Source organism: Grammomys surdaster, unplaced genomic scaffold (genome assembly GCF_004785775.1).
Source record: "Grammomys surdaster isolate TR1022 unplaced genomic scaffold, NIH_TR_1.0 173, whole genome shotgun sequence".
Lineage (NCBI taxonomy): Eukaryota > Metazoa > Chordata > Mammalia > Rodentia > Muridae > Grammomys > Grammomys surdaster.
In genome coordinates this window covers 1,832,588-1,854,045 of record NW_021604621.1, presented here as the reverse complement: position 1 = coordinate 1,854,045, position 21,458 = coordinate 1,832,588, and the positions used below count along the sequence as shown (strand labels likewise).

The following is a 21,458-nucleotide window of genomic DNA, read 5'->3' as shown; positions in this document are numbered from 1 at the left end:
GTCACTCCATTACAGAAAGAAAGTTGAGCCCTCTCTAAATTTTACCAAATGAGTGTTGCAGACTTTATCCTTTAACTTTCTAACTGAATGTTACTTTTGACACATACCACAACTGAACTTGACACACAAATGCCATGATACTACCGGTAAGGTTTCCAGGTAAAATATGGGAAGTTAGTTACATTTGAATTATAAATAAATAATGAGAAGATTTTTAATGTAAGTACATCCCTGATATTACATTGACCATTTAGGGATATACATGTTACTAAAATGTTCTTGGCATTCCATATTTTTGTTTACTATATCTATCTACTGTGTCTGCAAACTGTGAAATTTCTGCCTCTTCCAGTATCTTCCAACCCTAACAACTTGAATATCCCTCAGTTGCACCCAGTAATTGGGCTTAGGAAAATATTGTATTTCATAGGTTCTCAGCGAAAAGCATCATCTATTTAAAGAATATTCTGGGCAACGTTTAAGATTGTGTGTTAAGCATTTGCTGGGCAAATTTAAGTTCTGTCCAAGCAATACTCCGTCTCTCCAGGTCCTTCTTCACGCTGGATACATAGAACTTCTACTCTGGGCTGTGCAGAACGCTCATTTCTCTACTACTCCCTGACCCTGTCCGTGATGTTTGTGTATGATGTAATGTGAATATATTTGAGCAGATGCTAGAAAGAAGTGTCTTTCAGAACTGCTCAGCAGTGTCTGGTGTCAGCTCCTTCTTTAAGATAAAATGTGGCTGACAAGTCCCTCTGGTGGGGAGCCAGCTCCCACAGCTTGCTTCCTTCTCTTCTCAGCCTTTCATTCATAAAAATCATGGGGAGCTTTTCTTCAAAGGGAAATACACATCAAACCTGAGACAGAGAACTCAGTGTGCTTTAACATGTGTGTTTGTTTCTGTTTCATTGAGCAGATTTTGCTTTAGAAGTGTTCAAAGTCATACTGGATTCCTTGTAGTTTTAGTACAATACTGAGACGCTGTAGGAGGCCGTCAAAGGAGATGTGATATAGAGGGAAAGCTCTGAGATTTGGAACCAAACTTGAGATTGAAACCTTGTAACCTTAAATAGGTGTCAGTTTAACTCCCCTAAACCTCACGTTTCTCTTCTGTGAAATATGATGGTAACAGTGTGTGCCCCACAGTTCTATGAGATAAAAAACCCAAAAAGCATGAACTGTTTAGCTTAGTGCATTGCACATGCTCATGCTAGAATGCTGATGAATGTAGCTCCAGGAATATGTCTAATGCACTCAAAGAAGCATGTCTGGATTCCTGGGCCCTTGGCTCATCATTAAAGAATGAACATTATGAGAGTATCTTACTGTCTTATAGTATCTTTTTTCTTTTATACACTGTGCACTGGAAAAAAAGAAGACCTAGCCTCACCCCTTCACAATAGCCACAACTAATATAAAATATCTTGGTGTAACTCTAACCAAGCAAGTGACAGACCTGTATGATAAAACCCCACAAGTCTTTGAAGAAAAACATTGGAGAGGATATCAGAAGGTGTAGGATTAACATAGTAAAAATGGCCATCTTATCCAACTCAATCTACAGAGTCTGTAGGTTTTCTGTTGTTGTTGAAATCCTGCATCATCTGTGCTGGTCTGGTAGGATACAAGGGATTATTTCAATTTCCTTGTATCTATTGAGACTTGCTTTGTTACCAAAAATGTGTCAGTTTTGGAGACCATTCTGTCAGGTACTGAGAAGAGGGTGTATTCTTTTGTGTTTGGGTAAAATGTTCCTTAGCTATCTGTTTGGTTCATTTGAGTCATGAGGTGTGTTAGTTCCATTATTTCTCTCTTTAGTTTCTTTCTGGATGATCTGTCCATTGGTGAGAGTGTAGTATTGAAGTCTATCACTATCAATATGTGAAGTTTCATTTGTGTATTTTTTTTTTCTAAACAAATGTGAGTGTCCTTGCATTTGGAGCATAGATATTCAGAATTGAGAAGTCACCTTGATAGATTTTTCCTTTGATGAGTATGAAGTATCTTTCCCCATTTCTTTGATTAATTTTGGTTGAATATCTATTTTACTAGATATTAGAATGGATACTCCAACTTTTTCTTGGGTCCATTTGTTTGGAAAACGTTTTTTCCAGCCCTTTACTCTGAGGTAACATCTATCGTTATGACTGAGGTATGTTTCTTGTATGCAGCAGAATGATAGATCCTGTTTTCACATCCATTCTGTTCACCGGTGTTTTTTTATTAGGGAGTTGAGACCATTGATATTGAGAGATGTTAATGACCAGTGATTGTTATTTCCTGTTATTTTGATGTCATTGGTGTGTGTGTGTTTCTTCTTTTGGATTTGCTGTTGTGAAATTATTTTCCATATTTTCTTGGGTGTATTTAATCTTCTAGTACCTTCTGTAGGGCAGTATTAGTGGACAGATACTGTTTAAATTTGACTTTGTTATGGAACACCTTATTTTCTTCATCTATTGTGATAGAGAGTTTTGCAGGGTATAGTAGTCTGGGCTGGCATTTGTGCTTAGTCTACAAGACATCTGTCCAGGCCTTTCCGGCTTTTAGCATCTCTATTGAGAAATTGGGTGTAATTCTAAAAGGTCTACCTTTATATGCTACTTGGCCTTTTCCCCTTGCAACTTTTAATATTCTTTCTTTGTTCTGTAAATTTAGTATTTTGCTTATTATGTGGTGGAGTGGACTTTCACTTCTGGCCCACTCTATTTGATGTTCTGCAAGCTTCTTATACTTCGTGTAGGCATCTCCTTCTTTAAGTAAGGAAATTTTTTCTGTTATGACTTTGTTGAAAATATTTTCTGGGCCTTTGAGCTAAGAACTCATTCTATTCCTATTATTCTTTTATTACTACTATTCTTATGTTTGGCCTTTTCATAGTATTACAGACTTCCTTGTTGTTTTTTGTCAAGAAAATTTTAGTTAACATTTTCATCGACTGCTATACCAATGTCTTCTATTTTATCTTTTACAAGTGAGATTCTCTTCCATCTCTTATATTCTGCTGGTAATGCTCATGTCTGTAGTTCGTGTCCTCTTACCTAGGTTCTCCATCTCCAGGATTCCCTCTCAGTTTGTGTGTTCTTTAGTGCTTCTATTTCCATCTTCATGTCTTCAATAGTTTTATTCATTTCCTTCACCTGCTTGTTTGTGTTTTCATGGATTTCTTTAAGGTATTTGCTTATTTCCTCTTTAAGGGCCTCTATTGTCTTCATAATATTGGATATAAGATCATTTTCTTATACTTAAGTTGTGTTGAAATATCCATGGCTTGCTATAGCATGATAGCTGGGCTTGGTTGTGCCGTATTGCTCTGGGTGTTGTTGCATTCTTACTCTGTCTTCTAGTCATCTGTGTTTGGGGTTATTATAGGTTTAGGTGTCAACTTTAGAATTTATCTTTGTTTGATGGATGTGTTTTGGATTTTTTCATTGCTTTCTGTTTCCTCTCTGGTCTTTTGGCCTGAGTAGCCTCTAGTTCTTGTAGCCAGTAAGTTTTCAGGTCTAGTAGCATGTCTCTACTAGGGTTTTGGTGGCCTGCATGACCTCTGGGGTTTTGGATGCTCATGTGGCCTTTGGGGTTCTGGGATTCTGGGAACTTGCCTGACCATATAATTTGTGTATTTTAACTAAGCTAATAGTACATCAAGTAGTAGCTAGAGCATAGATTTTCCTCTTTAACATTTGTGAGAATATACAGGAAGAAAACACCTTGGATTTTTCTTTACAAACATTACCATCTGGCAAAGGAAACAAAAGATGTTGGGCCTCAACCTAGGAACCATTGTAAAGTTGGTCCCATAGCAATATGTGATGCTTACTCAATGACTGGAACATTAAGTGCTATATACATTTCCCTGATGCTGGAGTGGCTAGAGAAGATATGAAACTTGAATGAGGCCTTGACATATGGAGTGATGGGATGGAAATGACATTAAGATCCTAAGTGTAAAGGTACGATCCTTACTATTATGTTCCAGGCCAAAAGAATTGCACTAAAACCTCTTACACAAGAATTATGCTCTTAGAAGATATTTTGGAAATTGTCAACCATATTTGGTTGTCTTAACACTAACAAAAGTGGCACTAAATAGTTTTGGGTCTTGAAGGTTAGATACATCCTACAATTATACTGTATTCTGTCCTATATTCATTCATGCAAGTGAAAACTGGTTATAATTATCTGAGTCCAGAACATAGTTTCCACATTGAAATGATTTTTCCATGGTATGGGTGTTCCTTATTAAAGCCACCAACTTACAAAGAGGACAAGATTATATCTTTTCCAGAGTTTTATCATGAGTTATTTATTGCTTCAGAGACTCAGCGGACCTATCACAACGACAATCCTCATATTTAAGATAACATAGCCCTAACATCGCCAGTTCAGCAGGGTGGCATGTTCATGATAATTGTATATACAGCTGCTAGCCTCTGCCTATTGCATTATACTTTGCATTATGGCTATTTAAATATCCAAATATCTATTGTTTCATTTAAAATGACATTTTTCTTCACAATATGATTAAATCATAATATATGGTTTTCAGATTATCGATACTGTCTTTACTTTTGCACTATGCATTAAACCTAGAGCCTTGAGTATGCAAGACAAACCCTCTACCATTAAGCTATATCTCTAGCCATTTTTTCACTTTTTAATTTAAGAAAAGATCTCACTAAGTTGCCCAGGCTATCCTTGACCTGTGGGAAAAACAGGGCCACAGCGGAGGTGGGGGTGTCCCGGAGGCGTTCCACCCGCAGCTGCTCCCACATATAGGAGGACGTCTAAGGTTCCAGCGGCTGGAGGCTTTGGCGGCAGCAGGCCCCAATGACACGAGGCAGTTCTTGATTCCAAAAGGGTTTGTTGTCATGGCAGATGGTGGACGGATCTAGAAGTACCCCGTAAAACTCAGGGCAGTCCCGAGTTAAATAGGGAGGGAGAAAGGGGGAAGATCTGGGGAGAAATGCTTAATTTGCTCTGCCCTCTGGCCTTCATTAGTATGTAAATCCCTAGGGCCTGAGGCCTATAGTCACACCCTCTATCTGTACACTTTGAGAGGGGCTGTAATGGCCTTTGTGACTGAACAATGTATGTCCATGGAGACGAGACTGCGCGTCAGGACTCTGGATTCTGGGGGTGCAGCCAAACACCTGACGGTCCTCATGTAGAGACTTGGGGTTCTAGGCCCATGCCCAACCATGAACCAGAATACCCTTACGAAGTCCCACATTGACCTTGTAATCTTTCATCTTCAGCCACCCAAGTAGTTCACATTATTGTCCTGAACCACTGGATCAGACTGATTGAATCCTTATTTTATTTTATTCCAATCATTTTGGGGAGGGGGATTACAAAGGAATGTAATAAATGCTTATAATACAAATGATATGTTAGTCTCATACAGTTTTGAACTATTTCTCAAGTTCTTCGTGGTTTTCATTTTCTGTAGGTATAACTGAGGGTTGTATTTTCAGAGGAAGGTGAGAGTACTCAAAGGTAGAAATGACTGATGAGAAAAACCAAGATTTGAGTGGCCTCATACAAGTCAGGATAGCTCATATGCTTCCTTAGGGCCTTTACTCTCCACACCTCACTAAAATGAAAGACTCCTGTTGATACTGCCAGGGCTAGCATTACAGAAAATTGCCTCATGGCTAATGGGACTTCTCTGATTATTTTCCTCAATGACAGAGAACAATGATATCTCTCTGTCTGACAGCTTGTTCTGGAGTATTCCAAGGACACCTTAGTTTTTGCTCTTATATTTTTGTTCAGCCTCTGTTACTGGCAGTTTATCCTACTATCTTTTAAAGCTCCATGACTTCTATAGAAGAAACATAGAAGTTCTTAGATTATTAGAGATATTTTATTTTTCATTTTTGTTTATCCCCACCCCTGGTTTAATATAATGGTTTTTAACAGGAAACCAAACTGATGCCTTATGGAAATAAACCTGTTGAGTACTCTTAGTTGAAGGATATAGATTTTCCCACACTTAATAGCATATATTTTTTTCTTTTCCTCCTAATTACAAGCATCCCATGGAGAGTGATTTAGAATGCAGGGATGTATGGGCAAGCAAATACAAAATAAATAAAATGTGAAAAATATGAAACATTATGACAAAGTTGAAATTTACAATCAGTATATCAAACCTACCGCTTTCTTTTCAGGATTACAAAGAAAATTAATTAAAAAAAAACTTACACTATAACCGAGTTTCTCTCTTGGTTTTATTTTTATTCTCTTCCTGGTCTCCACTAGTTCAAGGTGCCTCCTCTCACAGTATCTCTTGATCTTACTTTCATGAAAAATGTGCCTGTGTGTATACAGTAAAACGGAGGGCAAACTGGAAAGTGTACAGTGCCACTTAGCATGTCAACAGCATAGAAGAGAGATAAACTATCTCATATTGGGAAAGTGTTTGGAATCTAAAATAGCAATATTTTGTCATAGCTCTGCCATCACGACCTTATTATGGAAGTGTTGTGGTGATAAAGTGTTGTGGGAATGTCTTAAGAGATAAGAGACTGTCTGAAAGAATTCACAGTGTTCTCTGAGAATTAGGAAAAAGCACACATTACACAGAGAGAGGGAAGAATTATTGTGAGGCCAGCTCATGAATATGTTTTTTCATTGGGGGAAATGTCCATTATTAAATTAAAGAAAAAGTTGAATGACACTAAATCCACCCTAGACTTGAAGTTCATGATGCAGATATTAGAATTAATGTTTAGCTTTTTTCCAAGGTACATAAGGTCAGAATGGCAGTCTTCCTCCATTTGAAGTCCTTGATTGAGGCTCTGGTAGAGAGCAAACTTAGAGAACACTGAGGCCTAAATGTTAAAGTCAAGTCTTCGAGGTTAGTCTTGATTCATGTCATGGTTCCATTCCTGTAGTCATCAATCATTGCTTGATGGTCATCTACTGCTTTAGGCATTGTTGTTATCATGTTGTCCAAGGCATATAATATCCTTAATGAACTAGAGTTTGGGTTCTAGTGGGCAAAGATGATATCTGATGCTGAAAAGGTAACAAAGAATGTAACTAGGAACCACCTCAAGGTGAGTTCTCTGGAAAGACCTAACAACCACCAAACTGAGACCTGGCTTATACAAAGAAGCAAGAAATAAAGAAAAAATATATCTGGAAAAGAACAATCCAAGAAGTGACACTGTTCCTGTGGCAAATCAATTCATTAAAATTTTTATTTTGAAATAATTCTTTGACACAATTATTTTTAAAATGAAAGCAAATTTGCATACGTAACGAGACAGACATACTAATTTGTTTTTGTACAAAGAATTAAGTCTTGGCTGAATATTTGATAATGCAGGACATACATCTTCAGTATTTTTCTGAGTTGATAAATGTTTTGTTTTTATAAATGCCAATGCTGAGAACACTGCACTGTGTAAATGTGTAGTTCAAATAAATGGCAGGCACATATTTAGGGAAAATTCAGAAATATCTGGAGATTGTGCCTTCACACCAAGTCAAAATTCATGCAGTGATTATTTATAAACCTTATGTAAGCAACTTAAACAAGAAATTTTAAAAATCAAACTTTCTAACATGATAAAATCCAAAGACACTAATCTAATGCATGATGAAGAAAGATGGCAGGGAACCACTGAAAGTCTTTGTTTTCTGCAATTAAGTCATTACATGTGTATAAAATCAGGAACCTTTCCATGTCCTGCGAAAGCACTGAAGTTCATAGCATATAAGGCTTAAGTGTGTGCAGAGGTGTCTCAAGCAGTGCTCGTTAACACTGTGTAGTGTGGTAACATGCACAGAGCAAAATGTCTGTGCTATGTGTTCAGAACCAAGGCTGCAGTGAAGCCACCGATATAGCACAGGTGAGTGTGGTCAGAAACACCTGAGACTCATTTCATTAAATGTTTGACTTCGAGATAGTTTTTTTCATGGTTTCCTGTTCAGAAACACTGTGCTGTTGCAAAAACTTTTATGATAACACATATTCTTAGTCACATGTCCCCAGATAATGTCACAGAAGCTGTGATTCTTTTGGCAGGAAAGTTCAAGAATATGAATGAAGGTTCTGAACTGACTTAACAAAGGAGCCAAAATACCAGGGAAAACTGTTTTATAGCATCCCATTCTGTAACAACTAATATAGTCCCTTGGAACTTGTGCTAGACCACATGCTTAGTTTTAAAAAAAAATAGAATGAGTGTCTGCCCATGTGATTGAAGCTGAATGAGCTAGGAAGAGACAGAGATGAGTTTTCAAAGGACCATCACATATCAGGCCATTTGAAGGATCCTTGAACGTCAATTAGTCATCATTGTTATCTCATTGACAATGTCATCAAGCAGTGTAGAGAGGGGAATGACGTTAAAGAGTTCCCAAAATAGCATGCATGCGATGCCAGCAGAGCACTCTGAAGCAAACTCATGACATACAGGAGGATTACTATAAGTTTGAATGGTGTGCTGAAAATAGATCCTGAAAAGATGGGAACAGAATTCAAGGGTCACTACTTTCATCTTCTTCTAAATTTCTAGCATGTTCTCCTAGGTAAACAGCAACAACTACTGCTTTGTTTTTTAAAAAAGAAATTGAAATCATTCTGGACCTACACAACAGAACGAAGTCTTAGAGAGTTTGAGTAGCATATTATAAACTCCAGTTTGTTAAACATATAAGTTCACAGGATCACAGATTTTTTTATATATATAAAGAGATGTTGAATGTCTTTCATGAAGTTTTCTCCTCTGTGAGAATATTATCCCTTGAGAGATCAATTTGCTATATAGCCTTGGCTAACCATGTATATGGTTGGAATATAATGCTCGATTGTCATTTTTTTCTTTCATTTTATACTTAAAAGAGCACAATTTCAAATGTTTTACTTGAAAGAATGTCTGTTTATATATCTTTAAAAAAATAAGTACAAATCCATAAATCTCTGGACACCTTCTTCCACACCAGTCCCATATGTAACACACATTCTCTTGTATTCTGCAACTGGAATTTCTATTAATGAAGTAATGTCTAGATCACCATTTCTCAACCAGCTACCAAACTGGGTATTTGATGAAGTATAGACTTTACCTAAAAGGATACTAGCATGTATCCTTTAGTCTTTCTTTCAAATAATGACATCATTGTATGAAATGAGTCCATTACTTGGTTAAAAAGAATGTGACTAAAGGTTAAGTTCCCCGGGGTAATGATTTCCCCTGGTTCACATGCTCTACTAACATTTTCCCTTTTTTATTTAACAGGGACAGAAGATGTCCTATGGAAAGCCATGTGGGGGCCAAGATTGCAGTGGAGGCTGTACATGCTTTCCTGAGAAAGGAGCAAGAGTAAGTTGCTTATTGCATTGTTGAAAGACAAATAGTCACAGGGGATGTTATTTGTTTTATCTGTTTCCTTTAAAATTAAATAGTGTAGAATTTGCTCTTTTGACCTCATAGAAAAAGCAAAGTGCTGAGAACAAGCTGGAAAGCACTTTGCCCACTGCTAATAAGCAAGAAGAGAGTGGTCAAACCTCTGAGGGATTATGAAGAGGTTTCCATCACTGACTTAATGCCAGGACTTCCCCGCAGTGTCATTGGAATGTCTCCAAAAGCTAGTTAGCTTGTGCAGAACCAGATTATGATAATGTTTGTAGATATGTGGAGAATTTCATAGGTCATTTTTATCCACTTAGTTTCTCCCTGCCACTCTAGGGAACAGGTGATCCAGTTTTTATCTACAGTCTGAGATGCAACTTGTCCCAAATCACTGGCTTACTGGGGATAGAATGGAGAATATAGGGAAGTTGTAAAGTCCAGAAATACAGACAACTATAAAAATGGTTTTCAGATACTTTATTAAAATAAAAAGTATGCTTTAAAATACATTTTACAAATCTACAGAAACTGCCATGTGAATTGCAATAAACATAGCATTTTCCCTCAGTCCCTATATACACTTAGCCACATTGTGATTTCTACCAAATAGCCCTGTGTCTTTAGTATATAACATAGAAAATGTATTCAAGGACATTTATTCAACTAAAATTATAGGTATTTCTCAGAACTTAAGGCTGCTGTGTAAAATTAAAATCATCTAACTTCTAGGATTATGTTACGTTTGCATTCTCATCATATTCAACTAAGACAAAGAACTTATACTGTCAAAGGAAGGTGGTAGCATAGAGAGGTCAACCAAACCTTCAAAAACATAGTCAAAAAGAGAACATGGTGACCATTCCACCTTCTTTTCCATTATCTTCCATTTGCAGTAAAGTGAAATGTCAAACTCTGCCAGAATCTGAAGGAAAGAATAAAAAACCATCTCTTCATCTGAAAGGATCGTGCCCATTATACATTAAGGACATGAACTTAGTGAATCATGAGCTATCAGAAAAGGAATGCATTTTATCTTCATCTTTTCCACTGATTGTACAGGGGAAACAGAATTAGAGGGACAATGACTTCCTGGGGGTCACACAGCAAATTGATGGCAGATCCCTTTTGATGTCTTACCTGTTCACTTCACTCACTCGAAGACTCTTCCTGCCTTCGAGTGAATCTGTGTTCATTGTAGCTACCAAGGCCAATGCGTTCTTTTAAAAAGATTTTTATTGCATTGATTTATTTTGTTGGAGGGCACTTTATTCATGTGGAGGTCAGAGAATAACAACGGGCAGTGAGTTCTCTCTTTATTTCATTTGGGTCGTAGGGATGGAACTCTGGATGTCAGTCTTGGCAGAAAGCACCTGTAGCCACTGAACCATCTCACTGGCCCCAATTGGCTTTTAATCAATGTGCTAGAAGTAGAGATAAAGCAAAGACTCACTTGATGGTTTCTTAGAACCACTACTGTTTTTGTGACATTCTTCTGTATATAATTAATATTGTATACATGTCTATTCATGTCACTCTCCACTTCTTAAAATCTATTTCCCAAATAGAATAGAATTATAAAGTGTTGGGGTGTGTGTGTGTGTGTGTGTGTGTGTGTGTGTGTATGTGTTTTCAGTTTTGTAGTTTTGTATTTGCTTTGGTTGTTTGGTTTAGTTGATTGGGGTTTTTTTGGTTTTTTGTTTGTTTGTTTGTTTGGTGTGTGTGTGTGTGTATGTATGTTCAGTTTTGTTTTTGGTTTGGTTGTTTGGTTTATTTTTGATTTTTGTTTGTTTGTTTGTTTGTTTGGGGTGTGTGTGTATGTGTGTGTGTGTGTATTATATCCATAAGGACTTTTCTTCTATCTCTAGTTGAATGAATGTCCCTTTTGCTAGTGACTTTACTTTGTTGTGTATTTTTGTCACTACATAAAGGCCATGCTTTCTTGGCAATACTTAAACTTATTTCTTTATGCTGATAGCTACATGAGTACTAAAAATAAGAATTATTACGTATACATTTTAACTTTCAAAACTGCTGGGGAAATTACCCCCACCAAGTACCTTCAAATTTTTCCCCATTCACTTTGTGTCTGAGCGTGCATGTTGCCAGTTTTGGTAGGTACTTGACAGTTTTGCTAATATGAGTGATATTTATCCCCATTCACTGACAATCTGTGAATCTCAGCACATGTCCACATATTTACTGAAAGTTTGCCAGTCTTCTGTGAATTTCCTGCATGTATCCTCTAACTGATTTTTTGAGGTGATGATTCTTACTCCTGCGAAGAAATGTTTTAAAAAATTGCCCTTTATGGAAGCAGATATGATGTGAAGTTTAACAAAATCCTGATGGATTGTGGTGGACAGAAAATGATGAGTGGACATCAACAATTAGGGAACTCGGGAGCCCTAAGACCACTTGTTGCACTGGGATTATTTAATAGTGACTGATCTGAAATGGGGCCCATCCTGCACCAGGCACAACATGTCTGGGGCTACCCCACTGTTTAACCTTGGCTGGAGTTGGATTTTTTCTTTCAAGATTCTGTGAGGAGTCCTAATTAAGGTTCCAAACATCTGGAGTTCAAGTCTGGCCTCTCCCTTGCAAACATGAGTGGCTGGATGGAGCAGGGATAGAGTCAAACAAACTATCACTGTGCAGAGTTGCTTTGCAGCATTTAGAAGACACAGACTACACAGTTAAATGTGTTCTTAATGTTTCTTTGTGATCTCTGGGATTTCCGAGACTATCAGTCTTACTGATTGCACCAACCTGAATTTTATGAGTCAACAGTAAGGATGTTAAAATTTTGCAAACAGGTAAGGCCCATGCTCTTGAGACAAGCTGTGAACATAAGTGCTTAATGCATGAAAACCACTGCATCCTGTTTTGTCACCCTCCCAGCCCTCTTAAGCTCCCAGGGCCAACCAGGATTGTTTAATGTGGCCTCGGCACCATTAACCATGCAGGACAACTCTTGGTCCGCTTTTGTGCAGATGTCAGAAAGATTTGAGACTGTTTTCCTTAGCTGAGCAGACAGCCCCATTTGGATTTCAAGCTGTTCCTCTCCAGCTGGGAAGGGAGCAGAAGATTGGATCAACTCCTGAGCAATGCTGCAGCCCCTGGCAGGCGCCTCCTGCCCTGAGGAGGCATCAGCTACATAACTTGGTGGGCAGTGTGTACTTTTCCTTTGCCAAAGGCCTCTTGAACTGACTGGGACATTTCCACAACACCTCACATGCCTACAAACAGGAATCTATCCCTTTTTGGCTGCAACTAGAGTGAACTGATGTCTCCAAATTATGCCATGCCTCGTTAAAAGCTTTAGCCAAAGGTGGGAGAACTGCACTTTCTAAAGCATCGCTGTGTTTCTTTTCTTAGAAACTATACTACATCACTTACCTAAATCCTGTTACCGAAATCTTAGCCTACCATAAAAATGACCATTTTTAAATGATGGCGTATATTGCCTTGTGTTAAATAAAACATGTTGCCTTTAAAACAAAACTGGATATTTAAATTTACATTTAATATTTGACATTCACATTTCTTTCTTGGGAGTAAGTTTTTGTTATCCAGAAGAATCTTTTTTTTTTTTTTTTTAGTTACCCTCTTGGTTTAATTTTTATTTTGTTTCCCTGCCATTTGATTAACCAAAACATTTTAGGTTGTCAAATCCAAATCCAACCCTTTCTTTTTATCTTTACAGGATTTGGAAACTGCTTCTGCATTATTGCCTATTGTTGCTTATTAGTATGTATTTGCCTGAAATTAGGGATAGGAGTAGGATGGCTGTTGTTGTTGTTGATGATGATGATGATGATACTTCAGAGTTTTGTTTTCACAGACTCCTGATGCTCATATACAACATGGTAAAGCCCTCACTATCCACAGTATCTAAAGGATCACTAACACGAAACTTAACAGGGTGATGGAACAACAGGGAATGTAGTAGGTTAAAGGCAGGGGTGTGCAGGGTGCAGAGGGAGGAAGGAGAGAGGTACACAGCAATTGGTTAGTTCACAAGAAAATGGAGATATATCTTGCTAGCCATAGCAGAAGTCAATGGATACAAGGAATATCAGCTATTCCCAGGAGAATAAGTTGGCCAACTAGTGGGTGGGCAGTACATCTGGGTTCCAAACGCCATGGTAACCATATTTTGTTACAGGAGAAGCAGCAGCAGAAGGATGCAGATTGATAACAAGAACTTGTGTCATTTGAGAAACTCTCACTTCATAAACCCTCAAGCTGGGTAGGATATGACTTCCCAAAGGATAAAATGAACAAATGACCCTTACCTAGGGAAATCCAAGCATTCTCTGTAAATGACACATCAAACAGTTCCTTACACTTGCAAATTAGCAGCCATTCCTGGGTTTTCATGATAATCTGTTTCATAAAGGACTGAACAACTGACTGTGTTTAGTTCCAGTCTGGTTTAACATGTCCTGGGTTAGCTGTGAGATCTCTATGAAGCCACACTATCTCCTACCCAGAATGCACACAGCAACATCAAAAATAAGGATCTGGGGCAGGCATTTCCTCATGTTTATTGGATCTCACTGGTTGTCAAGGTTTCACATTCTTGTGCTTATTGTTTGCTTTCCCTAACTACTCTGAGGTTTTTATTTTACTTTGGCTTTTCTTTATCCTGTCACTTATTTTGTACTTACAAGAGATTTTTGTCACAAGATTTTCCTTTAACTACCAGCAATCTGCTCTTTCACCAAGAAAAGAGCATTCTCAAATCATAATTTTTGACATTGAGTCTCCTTCCCACTAACTTTTCCCTTAAAGCCTCTTAATCTTGTACACATGTGATGGGCTTCCAGTTTACTTGTTTCTTCCTTTTGTTGGGGGATAGGGGAAGTCAAGTCTGAGCAGGGAAGTATCTACTTGGTGGCAGTAGGGAAGGGAGGTAGGGCAAGTCCTTCAGTAGTTCATATGGTTATTTAAGTTCGGGGTAATTGATGATAATCTTAAAAGTTAGTGTCTGTGCTCTGACTCAAGGTACATTCATAGCCAAGCAGATGTTCACTGATGATCTTAATCATTTCTTTGATCATATTGGAACAAACATTGAGTATATTTTTCTTACTGGGAGGGAGGCTCCTACTAAAAAGAAGCCATGTAGCTGGAGGGGTAGGTAAATACATAGTTGTAGAGACAAGAGGACTGCTTTGGCTCTCTAGAGTCATAAGTAGTATAAGCCAATTTTTTTCTCCTCTGAGGGATTCGCTATACTTCTAAGTAAACTGAGAACAAGGAATTGTGGAATGGATCTCTAAGGACCTACCACCTCCCATGATCTAACTTAGACACCTGTTACTGTGCTCTGAAGTCGTGTTTGCCCAAGAGTGTCCATAGTGCTTTCTAGTATTTCATTTAGAAATGAAGAACAATGCTTGACAGTGTCTTGACTTTTGGATGGCTTTAAGAAGCTGCCTCAGTCTTAAGTCACAGTCACTGGTGGTTTTGTCTGTTTTTTTGTTTGTTTGGGGGTACTAGAGTTCAAATCCAAGGCTCCACATATGCATGGCAAGTGCCTTCTATCACTGAATTATGTCTGCAACTGCCCATCCCCAGCCATTGTTTCTTTCCTGCTGCTACCAGGGGCTCTTAACACTGAAGTTTAGTGATTTAAAGATAGTCAGAGGGATTGCTATTTACCAGAACTATATACAGTCTCTCCTGCCTTGCTTAGGAATCATTCTGTCTGTAGTTTTAGCTTTGAAATTCACTCTTTCTTCAGCACAACTTCATCCTTGTAGTATTTGAATACATCTCCAACTCTGATGAGAAGGACAAGGGTCACCCTACTCATCTGAAGAGTTGTAGGCATAAGTCATTGATCTTTAGAGACTGCTCAGTTTTTGTTTCACTGTCTCTACTAATCCATATGCCAGAGACAATGGATATCAAACCATAGCTGAGCATCTGTACATCAATCTGTGACATTTCGTTTCATCTTAGACTCTACCTTCTTTGTCCCTTGCCAGTTATTTACGTCCACTTCTGTCTTTGTTCTCTTTTCTGACTCGTCCCTATTTTCTTCCTATCCCCCTCCAGACTTCCCTCACTCTGGCCTCAGTTTTTCTAACTCTCCATCTCTCTTTTCCATTCTCCTCATCATGGCCTTCTCACACAACATCTCTCTTCTTTTTTCTGTTTCATGAGATTGCTTCCTACATCATCAGTCTATGCCACTATCTCATTTTTCTTTGTCATCAAAAAACATAAACATTTCATAATCAGGGTATTAGGAAAGAGTCCTTAAAATGCACTTTATAAAAGCATCTCAAATATTTGAATTCTCAGAATCTAGATCAGTGGACTTCAAAATTTGGAATTAGAGGTAGAGAATGCAAGACAATACACTAAGTGTGCAAAAAAATATTATATTAAGATTATGGTAAGAAAATCTAAAAAGATACTAAAATTCTAAGGCTAGGGTTATGTGGTTGAAAAAGAGTGAATGCAGGATAGCATGCTGAGACCCCAAGTTTGATTTAGAGTCAAGGAAGAAAAGAAAGAAAGGAGGAACAGAAGAGGATACTACCTGTCCTGTCTAATTTTATATCACCTTGACACTAGCTGGAGTCATCAGAGAGGAGAGAACCTCAATTAAGAAAATGCCTCCATAAGATAGGGCTGTAGAAAAAATTCCTGTAGGGAATTTTCTTAATTAATGATAGCTGTATAAGGACTCAGTCAATTGTGAATAGAGCCACTACTGGGCTGGTGTTCCTGACTTCAATAAGCAAACAAGCTAAGCATGCCATAGGGAGCAAGCCCATAAGCAGCACCTTCCAAGGACTCTGCATCACCTCTTGCCTCCAGGTTCTAGCCCTGTTTGAGTTCCTCTCCTTTCTTCTGATGCTGAACAGTGATATGGAAGTGTAAGTCAAATAAACCCTTTCCTCTCCAACTTGATTTTGGTCCTGGTGTTTCAATACAGCAATAGAAATTCTACCTAGAACACTACCCTGTAGGCTTAGGTTTTTGTAGATCTACTTTATTTGGGGTTCTTGAATGCTTCAATCTCTCTTCTAACTCACCAACTAGAGGTTGGGGAGAAAGAAGATTAATAGGAAAAAAAGGGTTCTTGGAACTGTTTAAAAGTAGTTGTTTGGGGCAATTCCACTCTTTGTCATCAGGATACCAGCAGACCAGTCCAATAGCAAACACTAAACATGAATCAATAGCAGTGGCTCAATCCAGCACAAAAGGCAAGGGTCCACTGAATCCACATGAGTCAATAGAAATGGCAAGAATCAGCCAGAATACCACAAGAATTTCTTTGGCACGGTTCTATTTAAGTCATGAAGACCAGCAAAGACCAGCAAAGAAGCAAGACCAGTGAAGCTTTGCACAGCTGGCAAAGAAGCAAAGCACAAGTAACCTCTCACTGTTTGTGGGGTTCCATTTATACTCTTCCCAAACATCATGTGCCCTCTCAAGGGTCTACTCCAGCAAAACATCCCATGCCCTCTCACAACACAGCTTCCAAAAGAACATCACATGACACAACTGGGTCTCCAAAGAAAGCAGAAATCTCCACTTTACTACCCAAGGCATCTAACATGCTGTTTCATCTTATATGTGTTTATGTCATGTGCATGTACAAAGAATAGAACAGATATATGATTTATATAATTACTAACATTTTATTATCAAACATACATACATCAAAGAAGCATGTCTTCAATGCTAGGCATTCAGCGTAGAGGTTTATGGACACCAGATAAACACTACATGCCAACTCCAAAGTTGTAGCCGCCTGCAGCCACGAGTCGAACAGGTTCACCTGGAAAGAGGGCTGGGAACGAAAAGGGGACAGAGAGCGAGAAAAGATGAAGCCAAGACAAAGTTCTCTGATCAAGGCTCGATGGTTTAATGTTAAGCTTTCAATTTAAAGGGGAAGACTCCGCCCAAACCCTTCCTAGTTTCAGCTGGCAGAGTTGGGTGGGATAATCCGTTCTTGGTCACGGGTCACAGCCGGAGATGTCTCAAGGCAAGCCCAGGGGCAGTTCTTTCAAGTTCCTGTAGCAGGATCTATGTGCAGCCAAGGTGGGTGACTCCACCTAGGTGTCTATTGACATGCAGCCAAGGTGGTTAGTTCCACCTAGGTCCTATTATCTGGTCTATTGTGGTAAACAAGGTCTGCTCATGGCTGGGAGAATGGCACAATTCCCCCCTTTTTAGTTTTATAAATATGAGCAGTGCCAGCAGCTGGATGGAGTACAATTTTTCATTCCATCAAGGGTACAGAGTGGCCGGGCGACCGTGCCTGGCTTAGGTTGGCATCTATATTGCTTCCTATATTACCCATCTTTGAGGGGATACACAGCATTGGTGTACCCCTCTGCCTTAGGTTTATAGGAGCTCAAGACACTCTTACCCATCTCTGACTAACCGGCCATCAGTGGCACACTCTTCCCCAAAATAGACCAAAGCCACATTCAGACCAAGGACCTGTGGGCATGTAATCGATGCAGTTCTTCATAGCGATGGATAACTGCCATGATGAATGGCTGGGCTTGCCAAGAGCGATCCTATGTGAAGGCAACCTGTCTGCTTGAGACACAAAGTTCAAAAGATTAAAAGCAACATGATTTATCCAAGCAATGTAGAAAATAAGATTGGGAGTGGAAATGTTCCAGTGTCTAATCCAACTGCTGGTTGACAGGGATTCAGACACAAAGTCTGGCCATCACGTATAGTGAGTGGCTTTAAGTATAGATGGAGACTACATGACAAGTTAAATCAGCTGGCAGATAAGGATTTTGAGCCATCTTCATCATCAGAATCACAATTATTAGGCTCAAGATCTGTGTCCACTTGATGGACCAATCTTTCAGGCAGCCATCAGGCTCCATTTTCTTTTTCTGAGAAAATGCAGACCGAGCCATGACCCCAAATTAAAACAGGGTCAGGACCATTCCATGTATTAGTTAGAGGGTCTCTCCATTTGACCCTGGCAAATGAGCTGGAAGTGACTGGATGCCAGTGGCGATCCGCTGCAGACTGACCCTTAGCATCAGTTTGCAGAAAATTCAAAACAAATAGCACAAATGCAAGATGTGCTTTTGGTGACCTTAGAGGGTATAATTCCCCCCTTTTAGTTTTAAGGAGCCAATTTTTTAGAGTGCAGTGTGCACGTTCAACAATTCCTTGTCCCATTGGGTTATAAGGAATTCCAGTTTTATGGATAATATTGTCAACAAAACATCTCAAATGTTTAACCGCAATAGCCAGTTACATTGTCTATAATCTGATATGGAACACCAAGCATAGAAAAATAATGTAAACAATAACTATTTTTAATTTTTAGTTGTTTCTCTTGTTAAAGCAGTTGTAACTAGCAAGCCTAGAAAGTGTCAATAGTCACATGTACGTATTTTAATTTTCTCTATTTGCCAAATTGATTACATGTAAGTCCTCAAGACTTAACACCATTGTGAAAAATTTGAGGACACTGAAAACAAGATTTTGCAATTTAACTTGCACACTTTCTAGAAATGCCAAATTATCATCTCAAGCTATTACTATGCTGATGATGTAAAGAATAAGATTGTATGGCCAATTGTCTCTGTAAGGTCTATAATTTGATTGGTATACAAATCTGCTCTGGCATTGCCCTGGGGTCCAGGCAATCCAATATGAGCTCTTAAATGTCTTATAAAGTTAAAGAACAATACATGTTTCTTAAATTAAGCTGTATTTGTATAAATAATTGTAAAATTTGAGAATTAGCAATATCTAAAAAAGGAACAGTTTTAAGGAATTATAAACCATGAGCCATATACTGGCTATGAGTATACAAATTGAAAGCTTGATTTTTTTCAGCATTTCAAATAGTGGTTACAGCACGTAGCTCAATTATTTGTGCTGAAGCAGGGGGAAATTCAAGAAAATGAACATGTGATCTAATTACATATACTGTCTTCTCAATAGATGAGGCATCTGTAAATACAGTAAATATCTTTTCTATGGGCTGCATGCAAATTTATAAGGAATACAAAAGCATGCATAGAGGAAAACTGTAACAATTGTATAATTATTATCAAATTTGCCTTAAAACTTTGTCATGTAATAAGTCAAATATCATTACTTTCCAATAACCAACTTAATTTCTATTTGGAATAAGGAATAAACATTTCATCCAAAATGTTTTCAGGATTCTATCTTACAATCTTGTATTAACAATGTAATAGTTTCATAACAGGATGTTTAAACTTTACTTGTAGATGAATCTACATTAATGGTTTATTTTGTCAAAGGGCTGTTGTGAGCACATGAGTGGCAATAACTCAAACCAGCCAACAATTTATCATAATCTATATAATGTATCTGTTGATATCTAACAGCTTACTCTACTTTCAGCAAAGCTGTTCCTCCTTCATCAGTTAATTGTCAAGGGGAATTAGGGCTTGTATCTCCCTTGAGAATATCAAACAGAGGTTTAAGTTCTCCTATGGTAAACTTAAGATAAGGTTTTAACCAATTAATATCTCCTAACAAATTTTGAGAATCATTAAAAGTAAACCATTTTTTGTATGTACACCTGTAAGTCAGAAGAGGGCTCTAGATCCCACTATAAATGGTTGTGAGCCACCATGTGATTGCTGGGAGTTGAACTCTAATTTTTAATTGTGAGTCTAGCCTTTAGTGGCTGAGCCATCTCTCCAGCCCCAATTATTCCATTCTTATTGGAAATTTTCTGTGTCACAATCTGTTTAAGATATAATTGAATTCCCAAATACTGAAAAGATATTGTCTTTGAATCTTTTTTAGAGTAACAAGCACTCTAAGATTTTAAAGCTCATTGTATTAGAGCAAAGGCTTGCAGAAAAACTCTTTTAGAGAGATCAGCTAACAAAATATACAATGAGTAATATACATTGAGAGATGTAAACGATTAACTTTTTGTATTAAAGCAACAAGATTTTTTATATAATGTAACCATTCTTTGAGGCAAACCTTTTTAATGAATCGTTTCATGGGCTCTTAAAAACCACAAGCAAATTCACTTAATGTAAACCTCTCACCTTTACCAGAAGGGTGAAAGAACTGTATAAAACAATCTTCTAAATCTATAATAATTTTATATGCATTTACTTGAATGGCAGCTGGAGTAGGCAAGTCAGGCTGTAGTGCCATTAGTTTTATAAATTTTTAAGTTTGAACTTGTTTTGGATTAATTGAATAACCAATTTCTTTTAGCTGAGTGAGAATATCAGATAAAAGCCAATCTTGTCCTCTCTTACTCTAGAGCAATTCTTTTGTTAACAGGCATAGCTATAATGCCATGGAGGGAAGCAGGCACAATTTTAATTCCTCCAGCATAATCATTATAACTCCTGGCCCATAAGCTGTTGTGAATTTCTTTTGAGTCTGAGGCTGACGCCTCCCTAAGGAACAAACAAGGCAATAAACAAATTCTAGAAAACACCCTTCTACAGGCAGGTCAGGACAAAAGGAATGTCTGAAATACAAGCTTCTGCCTCTGCCTACTCTGTATATAGTCTTAATTTAAATGTAAATGTTTTTAATCTCAGCCTATATCCTGAGACCTGGCCCAAAGATTATTGTTCCTGCACCAAGGACAAGTTTCTGGCACACAACCTTAGTGACCTGATTGTTGCTCGTGCCTTTGTTCCTGGGACAGTCATTTTAAAAACTATCTAAACTTCCACATCTAAAACGTCTTTTATCTTTACGGTTCTGTGAAAGCTATGGCCAGACTGTGATTGTATGAGGGCGCAATTTCATCGCAAAGATGAATGTATCTGTGTAAGTCTGTCTTTGCTTGTATGGTCTGAGAGCTGTGTAGGCAGTTCAACCTGATTAGCATTACCTTCACACTGACCTTCTCCTAGAAGCATGTAAAGATCCAGTCTGCATAGCCTGTCTGAGCATTCATCATGGCACTATGATTTTTACTAGTATCACTCCATTTTGAGCTCCAAGTCAAGTAATCTCTTCCTGACAAAATAGCCATACTATTCAACTCTACCTGCTCTATCTTCTTCTCAACCATAAACATGGGTGAGTCAAAGAATTCTAAACGCACAATTGAAC

The 21,458-nt window shown here is 38.1% G+C and overlaps 1 protein-coding gene across 1 annotated transcript in view; it reads left to right on the top strand.

Annotated features, from left to right (window-relative positions):
• The window catches only part of Col4a6 (collagen type IV alpha 6 chain), a 302,326-nt gene that overhangs the window by 120,030 nt on the left and 160,838 nt on the right, over positions 1 to 21,458 (top strand). Inside the window, exon 3 of the mRNA XM_028767474.1 lies at positions 9,261 to 9,344. Coding sequence (XP_028623307.1) covers positions 9,261 to 9,344 — 84 coding nt within the window. The remainder of the gene's footprint in view (positions 1 to 9,260; positions 9,345 to 21,458) is intronic.